The sequence below is a fragment of the Balaenoptera physalus genome (genome assembly GCF_965194825.1).
Source record: "Balaenoptera physalus genome assembly, chromosome: 11".
In the NCBI taxonomy this organism is placed as follows: domain Eukaryota; kingdom Metazoa; phylum Chordata; class Mammalia; order Artiodactyla; family Balaenopteridae; genus Balaenoptera; species Balaenoptera physalus.
The window spans coordinates 80,113,741-80,125,941 of NC_138896.1; the positions used below are offsets into that span (position 1 = coordinate 80,113,741).

Here is a 12,201-nt window from a genome sequence, read left to right on the forward strand (position 1 = left end):
TGCTGCACGTGGGCTTTGTCTAGTTGCAGCAAGTGGGGACTACTCTTTGTTGCAGTACGTGGGCTTCTCACTGTGGTGGCTTCTCTTGTTGCGGAGCACGGGCTCTAGGTGTGTGGGGGTCAGTAGTTGTGGCTCGCGGGCTCTAGACCGCAGCCTCAGTAGTTGCGGTGCACGGGCTTAGTTGCTCCGCAGCATGTGGGATCTTCCCAGACCAGGGCTCGAACCCATGTCCCCTGCATTGGCAGGTGGATTCTTAACCACTGCGCCACCAGGGAAGCCCTATAGAGAACTTTTTAAACTCAAAAGAAACAAATAATCCCATTAGAAAATGGACAAAGGACTTGAACAGACATTTCAACAAATGGGGATACAGATAGCAAATAGACACACGAATATATGTTCAATATTATTGGCCATTAGTAAAATGCAAATTAAAACCATGATGAGATACCATGACATATCTATTGGAATGGCTACAATAAAAAATCCTGACGTATTAAGTGCTGACAAGGATGCAGAGAAAGTGGATCACTAGTACACACCTGGTGCCAATGAAAATGGTATAGTCAGTCTGTAAAACTGTAGCAGTTTCTTATAAAGTCAAGTATACATTTACCTTGCAACCTAGCAATTGCACTCCTGGATATTTATCCCAGGGAAATGAAAATGTTATGTTCCCACAAAATCCATATACAAATGTTTATAGCAGCTTTATTTATAATAGCCCCAAATTGGAGGTTGCCCAAATATCCTTCATCACGTGAATGACTAAACAAATGGTCTTAAATCCACACAATAGAATATTACTCAACAGTAAAAAGAAATGAACTGTTGACACACGCAACAGCTTGGATGGATCTCAAAGATATGATGCTGAGTGAAAAAAAGTCAACCTCAACCATTACATATATTCACATTTATATAACACTCTGAAAATGACAAAATGATAGTGATGGTTGCCAGGGGGTAGGAGTGGTGGAGGGTGTGCCTATAAAGGGAGAAGCTGAGGGAGTTTCTTTGTGGTGGTGGAACAGTTCTGTATCCTGATTGTAGTGGTGGTGGCACGAATCTACACATGTGATAAAATTTCATAAATCTATACACCAAAAATAAAAAAAGCAAGTAAAAACGGTGGAATCCAAATAATAGTTTAGTTAATAGTGTTGTATCAACTTGTTGATAATGTGGTTATGTTACATGTTATCATTAAGCCGTGTGAAGTGTACATAGGAACTCTCTGTGCTATTTTTATAATTTCTTGTATTAATTTTTTCTTCAAATAAAAAGTAAGCCAACAAACAAAACTCCAAAACAAAACACACTGGCTTTTCTCACTCCACATCTGAGCTATGTCTAGGTAGCACTGATACTCCCTATCTCATGCTTTCTTACTTGCCTTTGCCATGAAATCTGAACTGAAAAAGAGAGTAAACCAACATTTTGGGTAAAACGGTGTTTCCCAAAGGGCACTAATTCAGCAGGATTTCATGTTAGGCAAGAATAAATATTCTGTGTCCAGGAATATTTGGGAAATCCCGGGTTAGCTAGGTTTCCTTACTGAGAGACTCCTTTGTAGGACATGGACATACGCTGCAGATCTCCAAGAGGGGACTATAGCATATAGCAATTCTCTAAATTTTTTGTTCATAGAATTTTTTTTTCCTCCTCTGAGTATCTCAAGGGACTATGGCTTTGTGTAGTTGAGAAACATTGAGCTAAAGCATTCATCAGAGAAGAGAAGAGCAAGGAGTGTGGAATCATTTTCATCTTGGAGCCAGGCATCTGGCTTCAGGCATTGGATCCTCCCAGCCCTTTGTCATGTAGTGAGTATAACTTATAGGAGATGTGTAGGAAAGAAAGGGGGTCAATCTTCATCGTGTGAAGGGTCTGAGTTTTATTTTTGATTTTCCATTTTGAGCAGAGAACTTGGAGAGAATTCTTTCTCCCCTTCTCCATTCCTCCATTCTTAGGGTTGGAGGCTCCATTCCCCATCTGATGGTGGAACTGGATGAAATAGAGAAGGACCAACAATGCACTCTAGAAGCTGAATGTGAGGGGCTGGGTCTTTGGGAAAGAGAGGTGGAGGGTCATGAGGAAGCAGATCCAGGAGGGCTATTTCCTGATGACTATAGGGTTGGCCATGTGGTGATCCTAAGTTTCTAAAGACACCTACTCGTGGTGGAGAAAAGGGAGCCCTCCTACACAGCTGGTAAGAATGCAATAAAATGTATTACTTCACACATGCCTTTGATAAGGAATTCAGGAATGACTTAAGTGGTTCTAGGTCATGGTCCCTCATGATGTTGCAGTCTCCTGAAGGTTTGTTTGGGGCGGGATGATCTGATTCCAAGACGGCTCACTCGCTTGGCTGCCCCATACATGTTGGTGGTTGGTATGACATTTCAGTTCTTCACCATGTAGACTTCTCATAAGGCTGCTTGAGTGTTCTCACAACATGGCAGCTTGTTTCTTCCAGAACAAGTGATCCAAGAGAGAGCAAGGCAGAAAATGCAACGTCATTTATGATGTAGTCTTGCATGTTATGCCCTATCATTTCTGCAATATCCTATTCGTTACGCATGTCAGCCCTATTCAGCCCTATTCAGTGTGGGAGGGGACTTGACTACACATGGCATCAATTCCAGCATGAAAGAATCATTGGGGGCCATCATGAAGGCTGGCTACAAAAACCTATAAGAGAAGATGTTAAAAAAACAACAACAACCTATAACAGAAAGAAATTACTGAAAGAACAGCCTTAAATGGATGATAAGAGTTCCCAAATGGCTGAGTGATCATTTTCTAGAGGCTGTACCGCTCTTCCTTTCCACAAGAAGTGGCATAATACTGGGGTCACAATTTGCTCATTCTTTCAACAGGTATTTATTGAGCACCTACTGTGTGCCATCAGTTTGCTTAGGACCTCTGTAGAGGGAGCCCTGCAAGAGAAGCGTATCCCAGGAGCACAGTTTCAGAAACCAGACACACAAGCCCAGGAAGAAGTATCACTTTGATTCATGACCAGATGTGCATATTTACCATTCATCCTAATCATTCTTTTAAGTAGGGGATCCAAGTAATCATACTAACCTGAACAGCACACTTCTCTCCTTTGTCTGTTTGTTGGATAATGACTTCATTTCACCTGCTCTGCTTAAATGGATTGACTCCCCTCTCCCGCCCCTCTCTCTGGTCATAATTCTTTCTGTTCCCATTTCAGTTGGAGACAGGTGCCCTCCAAACTACACTCCCCACATTTATCAAAGCTAAATAGCTTCCTGCTGCCTTCACCCATATTTCTAAAAGCAAGCTCTTCTTACCTTACACAGAGAGCCTAACCTGAGCAGGAAACTTGATTAATGCACAACTTACTTCTTCCTTCAGGTTATTTATGTCTCAGTCAAAATTCCCGGTTGCCAGCGAGAAACAGACTCACCATCTTCAGCATAAAGGAATGGATTAGAAGGACATGAGAGTTCTCAGAATGGAGAAGTGGTTTGAAAACTAAGCTTAGGAGATGGGTGAGAACTAAGGGCTTTCTGAAGGGCCAGGCAGCAGGGGTAATGTGGTCAGTGTGCACTATGGTCACTGTGATAACACACCTTCCAGGGCTCCTCCTGTCCTGACTTCACAGCCTTAAGATTCAAAATCTTGGGAAACAGCATCCATTTGGCTTGACCAAGGTCAACACTGGCCCCAGGCTTCAAAGGTGGGAAGAAGCAAGACCTGACCCATTTTGTCTTTCAAAAAAAAAAAGTATTTCAACACATTTACTAATTCTCTAAATAGCTCTGGTTGATTTGTCACCATGCTCTTCAAATGGAAGCTCCCCATTGCTCAATGAGTAGTCGATTACTGCACCGTCCTTAGGATCCAACCAAGGCTTGTATTTTCCATTAACAAGCCCTCTGAAATGGCAAACACTCTCAAGAAGTGTTTCAATTGGATATTCTGTTAATTTACTAATAATCATCTTCTAATACCATCTATTACAGAAAATTAGATGAATGTAGCATGAGCAGAAAAATATTGATTGCCACCCTCTGAATTTTTAATATGTGTTTGATTTATAAATTAAACCATTTCATTAATTGCAGTAGCAAGGCAGTCTCTCAATTCAAGCTATGGTGCTGAGGATCACTGTGACTTTCTCGTCAGCAATATTAGGTAATAATAATTCATTAACATGAGTTTCGTCCCTGGTCCAAGTTGTGTGTCCTGCTGTAGCAAAGAGCCTCATGCTTGCTGGGTTTGTAGTTATCTTTCTATGGCCCATCCCTCATCTTTCATTCTCAATCTACTTGCCCATTTTGGCCAAATGAGCATCTTCCACAGGTTGACCTCTACCTTCCCCAGGATCTTATAACCTCATTCAGAAAAGTATTTGGTTCTTGTTGGATCAAAGGGCCTCTGATTGTCCGAGTGTCTGTCCCCCCAAACCTAGCCCCAGCTTGGTATGTAGCAGAGGCACAATTAGTTACTTGTTGAATGTTTGAAAGAATAAGTGAACAAATACTATTTTCCAAGCATCTTCCACAGTGATTATCCTGTTCCATCTTTTGAAACACTCCCAGAAGTGGAGAAAATATAGCCTTGTTGATCAGAAGCTCAGGTTCTGGAGTCAGACAGCATCTTATCTTTGCTATATACTAGCTATGTGGTCCTCTGTTCCTTCATCAATAAAATGGGAATAATCAGACTCCCTATCTCACAGGGTTTACTTTGTGGTTGCCCTATGTGGAGGGCAGGACCAGCCTCCCCCAACCCAAAATTGTTTCAGATGCGAGTGTCTGGGCTTTCTTATCGGCTTGCCCAGAGGGGGACAAAGGGAAACGGGAATGGTGGGGGCTTGAAAGCTGTCAGTGGTCAAACATAAAAAATGGAGTCTGACTCTTTATTATAGGACTGTGGTGAGAAAATATCTGCTTAAAGCACTGAGCATAGTGTAGGGCTATAGTGTTTCATAAATGGATTATTAATGCAATGATGGTTTAATCCTTTTAAGAAGCTTTTGCATCTGTTATCCCATTTTCTCTTTATATCAACCCAAGCAATTGAGAGACCTGGTCAGAAGAAGTAGATCTGGTACAATGGAAGCATTCAACAAGTGATAGCTGTTAACCTCAGCATCACCATTCCCGTCATTATCACCAGCTTTACTATCGTCACCATCGCCACCATCACCACCATCATCATCATCACCATAGTTACTGCCACATCATCATCAACAGCACCACCAACACAATGATCAGCATCATGACCACCAGCGCCCCCATCGTTATCACCAGCAGAAGCAGCATCATCACTATCTCCATCATCACCATCACCGTCATCATCAGATTTCTCTTAGATTATCTACTTTCTTAGGTCGCAGAAGTATATTTTCTCTGTTGTTGCAGACCAAATGACATGAGCTATTAGTAACAACAACAACAACAACAAAACACAGGCTCACCCGGCTTAAAAATAATTAGTGTCTCAATTAGCAAGAAGTCCAAGAAGGGTGATTCTTGGGGGCTCAAAGACATCGTTAAAGACCCTTGTTCTTTTCTCCTCTGCCGTCATCATTGCATTACCGGGTTCTCAGGTGGTTCACAAGGTGAAGCTGCAGGATCATCAACATCCACACACAGAAATGTGTGTTTCGGTAGAAAGAGATTATCCTCTTTAACGTGGGTGGGCCTCATCCAATCAATTGAAGGCCTTAATAGAATAAAGCTGAACCTCCTCTGAGCAGGAAGGAATTCTGCCAGCAGGCTGCCTTTGGACTTGAACTGCAACTCTTCCCTGAGTCTCTAGCCTGCCAATATACCCTGCAAGTTTTGAACTTACCAAGCCTCTGCAGCTGCATCATTCATTTCCTTGTAATAAATCTCTCCCTCTCTCTATACATGCTATACATGCTTCTTGCTGGTTCTATTTTTCTAGAGAACTCTGACTAATACTTTGGGCCAAGTCTGAATCTTCTTTTGTGAGTAGGGGGTGATGATAGTCTTAGAGCACATTAACAGTTAATTTTGATGACGGCACAGGTAGAAAGATTCTGGAAACTGCATTTTGTTTCCTGTAGCTGCAGGTCAGATTTACTGCCCTGAGCAGATTCCTTCCTGGGTAGACATTGAACATGCAGCCAGCTACGTAGAACACCAGAGACATTGGGTCCTTCCTACTCCTTGTGTCCCTAACCCAGTGATAACCCCTGAGGGCCCAATCTTGGCTCTAGATCAGTGGTTCTCAATACAGGTGATTGTGTCCCCTGGGGACATTTGGCAAAGTCTGCAGACATTTTTGGTTAGCACAACTGGGAAGCAGGTGATGTGACTGCTATCTCTCTAGGAGGTAAAGGTCAGGGATGGGGCTAAGCATCCTACAAGGCACAGGACAGCCCCATAGCCACCCACTGACAAAGAACTGTCTGGCCCAAATGTCAATTGTGTCAAGACTGAGAAACTCTGACCTAGATAATTAACTAACAAATAAAGCAGGCCTTCCTTTCAACTCTTATCTTCCAAGCGATGGCTGTTCTCTCTCTCTTTCTGTCTCTGTCTCTCCCCTTCCTGCCTTCCTTGCTCTCTCTCTCCTCTCTGTCCCTGTCTCTGTGTGTCTCTGTGTCTCTGTGTCTGTCTGTCTGTCTCTCTCTCACATACACACAGTCTCTTTTTGTAGTGTTACTTTATAAGCTGAGAGAATTATGACAGAGACAGAAAAGACAGCATTTATTTCACTGTATCTCTGTCCTCTAACACCTCAGCGCTCACAGCTCTGAGCCTCTGGCTCCCCAGCATAAAATTTGTGAGATTTAAACGTATACTAGGAGATGCCTTGTAAAACATACAGAATATGATCTGACAACCTCCCTTCCCAATGCCCTACTCCACACAAAATCTCCAGGCAGTAATTCAGTTTCAGGGCTTTTCTCCTCTTAAAAGAGGTATGTGACGCCACCCAGGCCCTGTACTGAAGCGCGGTCTTGTAGTTAACACTGGGCATTTCCTTCTCTGGGTAACGGATTTTATTTAGCCAAAAATGAGCATTAAAGCGATTTTAAGGAGACACCATTGTTTTTAATGATGGTTTTGTTTGCCTTGGAAAATGTGAGACGTTGCTGCATAATGATAATAACCATTAACTTTGGGTTTATTCCGGGGTTAATGGATTATTATAATGCTGAGGAAAATTATTTTCCAATAAATGTTAAATATCATTTTTTCTGCACCTCCTCTCTCTTTGCCACATGTTCAGTGTTTTCTTCTTCTGCTTTAAAAATGTGTAGATCCCAGATAAATGGGCTGACAAAGCCTGCTGTGTTTTCTTTACCATTTCTGATTCTTGAAAAAAATCCCATGTTAATTTTTAGTTTGCATTAGGGAAAAGGAATGGTATTCAGTATCTTTCCTTAATAGGAGAAATTTGGTGACCTTTTCTTAATAGAAGTTCCATTTCTGTGAGGCTCACATGCATCAAAAATTGGCCATTTCCAAAAAGCACATGAAAAGATGCTCGACACTGCTAATTATCAGAGAAATGCAAATCAAAACTACAATGAGGTATCACCTCACACTGGTCAGAATGGCCATCATCAAAAAGTCTACAAACAATAAATGCTGGAGAGGGTGTGGAGAAAAGGGAATCCTCCTACACTGCTGGTGGGAACGTAAATTGGTACAACCACTATGGAGAACAGTATGGAGGTTCCTTAAAAAACTAAAAATAGAACTACTGTATGCTCCAGCAATCCCACTCCCGGGCACATATCCAGAGAAAACCATAATTTGACAAGATACATGCATCCCAATGTTCACAGCAGCACTATTTACAATAGCCAAGACATGGAAACATCCTAAAGATCCATCGACAAGAGTAATGGATAAAGAAGATGTGGTACATATATATAATGGAATATTACTCAGCCACAAAAAAGAATGAAATAATGCCATTTGCAGCAACATGGATGGACCTAGAGACTATCATACTAAGTGAAGTAAGTCAGACAGAGAAAGACAAATATCATATGATATCACTCATAAGTGGAATCTAATTTAAAAAAATAATATAAATGAACTTATTTACAACAAAGAAATAGACTCACAGATTTCAAAAACAAACTTATGGTTACCAAAGGGGAAGCATGCTGGGAGTGGGGAGGGATAAATTAGCGCTTGGGATTAACATACACACACTACTATATATAAAATAGATAACCAACAAGGACCTACTGTATAGGACAGGGAATAATTCTACTCAATATTCTGTAATAACCTAAATGGGAAAAGAATCTGAAAGAGAATGAATATATGTATAACTGAATAACTCTGCTGTACACCTGAAACTAAGACAACATTGTAAATCAACTATACTTCAACAACAACAACAAAAACCTGTAGTTTATATGCCTATTTTTTCGGGGGAATTCCACCTTCTTCACATGCTTTGAGCCAGATTTCTATGCTAAAGATGTTACCTGCAATTAAATTAGTTGTGTTTTAACTTTTCATTTATTTTACCTTAATTCTAGATGTCATTTTATAAATGCTAGATCTACCACTTCCTAGCTCTTGGACTTGGAGCAAAACACTTAACCTCTGCAAAGCCTCAGTTCTCTCATCTCTAAAAAGGGCCTAATAATAGAACCAACCTCACAGGGTTGTTACTAAGATTCAAGGCACATGTAAAGTTTATATTAGCATTCAGTAATTGTCAGCTATTATTATTGTTACTATTTTGGAATATAAGTGGTAACCTTGAGAGCACTTTAGCTACATAGACAAGCTGGGCAATACTTCACCCTTCAAGATGGTCATATTATTCCCCTGATGTTGATTTATTTGTGGAGAGGTCAGGCCTGTGGTCCGATGGATCCACTAGTGTGATTACTACTTAGACCCTGCTCAAGGGGAAGATCTGGTGAAGATTCATGAAGGTTTTGGGTTGTTTTATAAAAAAATGTCTACATGTCTATTATTTTAATAAAAATCTGAATGATAAAAAAAATTGGCCATTTCCACAGAATTCTCACGTTCAACTGATGGATTGTAATGGCTTTGTTCACCAATGTCGATCCTTTCTAATTCATGGATTACTCGTTGCAAGGGCAGGGAAGGAATCTCTTGAGCTGCTGGGACTGCTTTAGAAGGGCTTTCGGCACCAGCCAGATCTCCCCGTCACATTGGCTACGGGTTCTGGGTGGTGGCTTACGGTTTTCAAAATGGGTTTGAGGAAATACTCAGCATTCTGCATGATTTCTCCCCCTTACCCAGGGCCTCCCCTGCTTCCCTATGTGAGGCGAATCGCCGAATGCTTCTGTGGAACAGTCAGGGGCCTAAAAGTCAACTCCTAGGATGAAATCACCAACACTCATTCAGGGAATGACTGCTGAGCACCGACTACGGTCAGGTCTGACGTCCCAGAGACACAAGGGCCCCGACCCCAAGATCACCGTCTTGACAAACTCTCTTTAGCCCTAGGGTGCTGAGCTAACACTAAAGACGGGAATGCCGAACGTGGCTCAGAGCACCAGAGATCTTACCCAGTTTACCCAGTATCCAAATTCACCAACAATTTTAAGAACATAAGTTCTCACCAGTTACGAGCGGAGCCAGGAGAGGCTGGGGACCACCAGTGTCGTCCCCAGACCCCCTCTTGCTGCAGTAGAATTCTCCTCTTCCAGATTAAACGAACGAACTATCTAAGCAATGCCAGCTGGGGCAAAGCTTACCCGTTAGAGAGCCGTTCCGGTCACGAAGCATTTCCGTGTTATACTCCAGTAAGTTCAAAGGGTAGTGACATCTTCCAGGAGGCCAAGCCCCATAAATCCACAGATTCCACATTTGTTTGCCATAAGTAACCCAGACACCTCAGGTACAATCTGCTGAAAGCCCTTCATGGGTGAGGACTCTCTCCTTGTAAATATCACCAGTGTTTTCCAGAAGGTCAGTCAGAAGCACGTTTGCCAGGGGGTTTGATTATGCTTTCCTTTCTGTCCCGAGGTGTCTCTTGAACTGGGAGAGGCAGGAGAGCGGGTCCTGCTCACGGGTCCGTCCCAGGTGCCCCCACTGACGAGCAGCATTTGCTGCAGGTGGATGTGGAGGGGGCGGGGGCGGGGGCGGGCGGGCCGCAGGTGTGTGGCTCCCAGCATCTCTGAACAAGCCGGTCCTGCTCACGGGAGGCCTTGAGGGAGTAGTGCATGGTCAGAGTCCTGACTGGGTGTGGGCGAGAAGAGACTCAAACCAGCGTCCCCGGGCTCCAGGGCTTTGCACTCATACGCTGGTATATGTCACTGGTTACAAGTTCAGACTCTGGAGTGAAAAAAACAGGTGTTCTCTACTCCTCACCAGGTTCTTAATCTTGATCTCACCCAGGCTCCCGAGCCTGTAGAAATCCAGAAAGGGGAAGGACATTGCCAGTCCCTGTGTTTCCAGGGCTTACTCTGGGCCAGATGCTGGGCTGGGTGCTTTATACCTACTACCTGATCTAATACTCCCCATGGCCCTGGGGCAAGGTGGGGTCCAAATGTTATCCTCATTTTGCAGACAGGGAAACTGAGGCCCAGGGAGGTTAAGTGACTCACCCACGGCCACGTATCTTAAGTATGCGGAGGGCGTAGTCAAAGCCAGACACACTCTTGACCGGGGCGATTCAGCCACGCACCTGGTTTGATGAGAGGGACTGTCTTTGTCAAAGCGGCTTCATCAAGGACCCCAGCAGCCATCTCCAGCCCCTCTTTCTCCCTGAAGTCAACAGGATGAGTTTTCACGTGGCTACTCTTCGTTTCCTGTCCGACGGAGTGTGAATGGCTGTTATAAATAAAAGGCAAGATTTGTCAAGCAAATTGAAGGCAAAACAATGTAAAGTGTAAGCAAAGAGTTGAGAGTGGATTTTTCATGTAAGGCCACTGTGTTGAAGCAACATTAATACCAGTTTGCTGGCAAAAATCCATGTTTGTCCGATGGCCACCTAACACATGGCGCCACTCCTTAGTGGGATCAGGTAGCGCTAAGAGCAGCCTGGTGAAAATGGAACAGGCTCTGGCCTCCAAACCTGTCAGGACCCCTGTGACCCTAGCCCAGTGCCTTTACCTGCCCCCCTCCCCTCCGCAGGCCTCTGTTTCTCTACCTGTTGGATGAGAATGGCCCTTGAGCAGGCTGGCCAGGTCTCTCCAGCTCTGACCTGCTATGTGGCCATTTCCTCCATTGGCCCTTCAGTAGCATCTGATAGCATTTTGGGAACACAGGTGTCTCACAAAGATTACAGGGAGTGGCTCTAATTTTTTGGATTCTTGATCCCACTTGGGAATCTAATGAAAACTACAGATCCTCTTCCCGGCAAAATCTACTTATAGACAACATTTGACTTACAGTTTCAGGAGATTCCTAGAACCTTCCCCCAGTGCTCATGGATTTCAGGTTAAGAAACACTAGTGTTAGGCAACTGTATGCATGCAATTTGAATATAGAAGCACAAAAAATTGGGTTCAGAAATGCAATGCAGGGGACTTCCTTGGTGGTGCAGTGGTTAAGAATCCGCTTGCCAGTGCAGGGGACATGGGTTCAAGCCCTGGTCTGGGAAGATCCCACATGCCGCGGAGCAACTGAGCTCGTGCACCACAACTACTGAGCCTGCACTCTAGGGCCTGGGAGCCACAAGTACTGAGCCCTCGAGCCACAACTCCTGAAGCCCACGTGCCTAGAGCCCGTGCTCCTCAACAAGAGAAGCCACCGCAATGAGAAGCCTGCACACCGCAACAAAGACCCAACACAGCCAAAAAAAAAAAAAAAAGAAATGCAATGCATGCATAAAATATGAACAGAGTTTCCCCAAACTCCCTGTTGTGGTGGGCAGTTTCTTGGATGGCTCCCAGTGACCCTTGCTCCCTGGCGCTCATGCTCTGTGTAATCCCCTCCTCTTGAGGGTGATCTGGACCCAGTGGCTTGCTTCTGATGCACAGAATGCAACAAGAGTGGAGGAATGTCACTTTGGAGATCAAGTTATAAAGACTCTGCCTTCTACCTTGTCACCCTCTACTGCTCTGTCACTTGCTCTCTCTGATAGAAGCTGACTGCCACATTGTGAGCTGCCCTGTGGAGAGACCCATGTGGCCAGGAACCAGCCGATAGCCAGTGAAGAACTGAGGCCTTCAGTCCAATGGCTCACGGGCAACTAAATCCTGCCAACAGTCACGTGAGTGAGTGTGGAAAAAGATCT

At 43.8% G+C, this 12,201-nt stretch overlaps 1 protein-coding gene and 1 long non-coding RNA gene across 2 annotated transcripts in view; one reads left to right on the forward strand and one right to left on the reverse strand.

Moving 5' to 3' along the window:
- LOC309637552 overlaps positions 1–12,201 on the forward strand; it is a 398,176-nt gene that overhangs the window by 206,994 nt on the left and 178,981 nt on the right. The gene's annotated exons all lie outside the window — the stretch shown is intronic.
- The window catches only part of CFAP20DC (CFAP20 domain containing), a 303,119-nt gene continuing 299,856 nt past the window's right edge, over positions 8,939–12,201 (reverse strand). Inside the window, exon 17 of the mRNA XM_082412150.1 lies at positions 8,939–10,793. Within this exon, the coding sequence (XP_082268276.1) occupies positions 10,750–10,793 (44 nt within the window). The 3' untranslated portion in view covers positions 8,939–10,749. The remainder of the gene's footprint in view (positions 10,794–12,201) is intronic.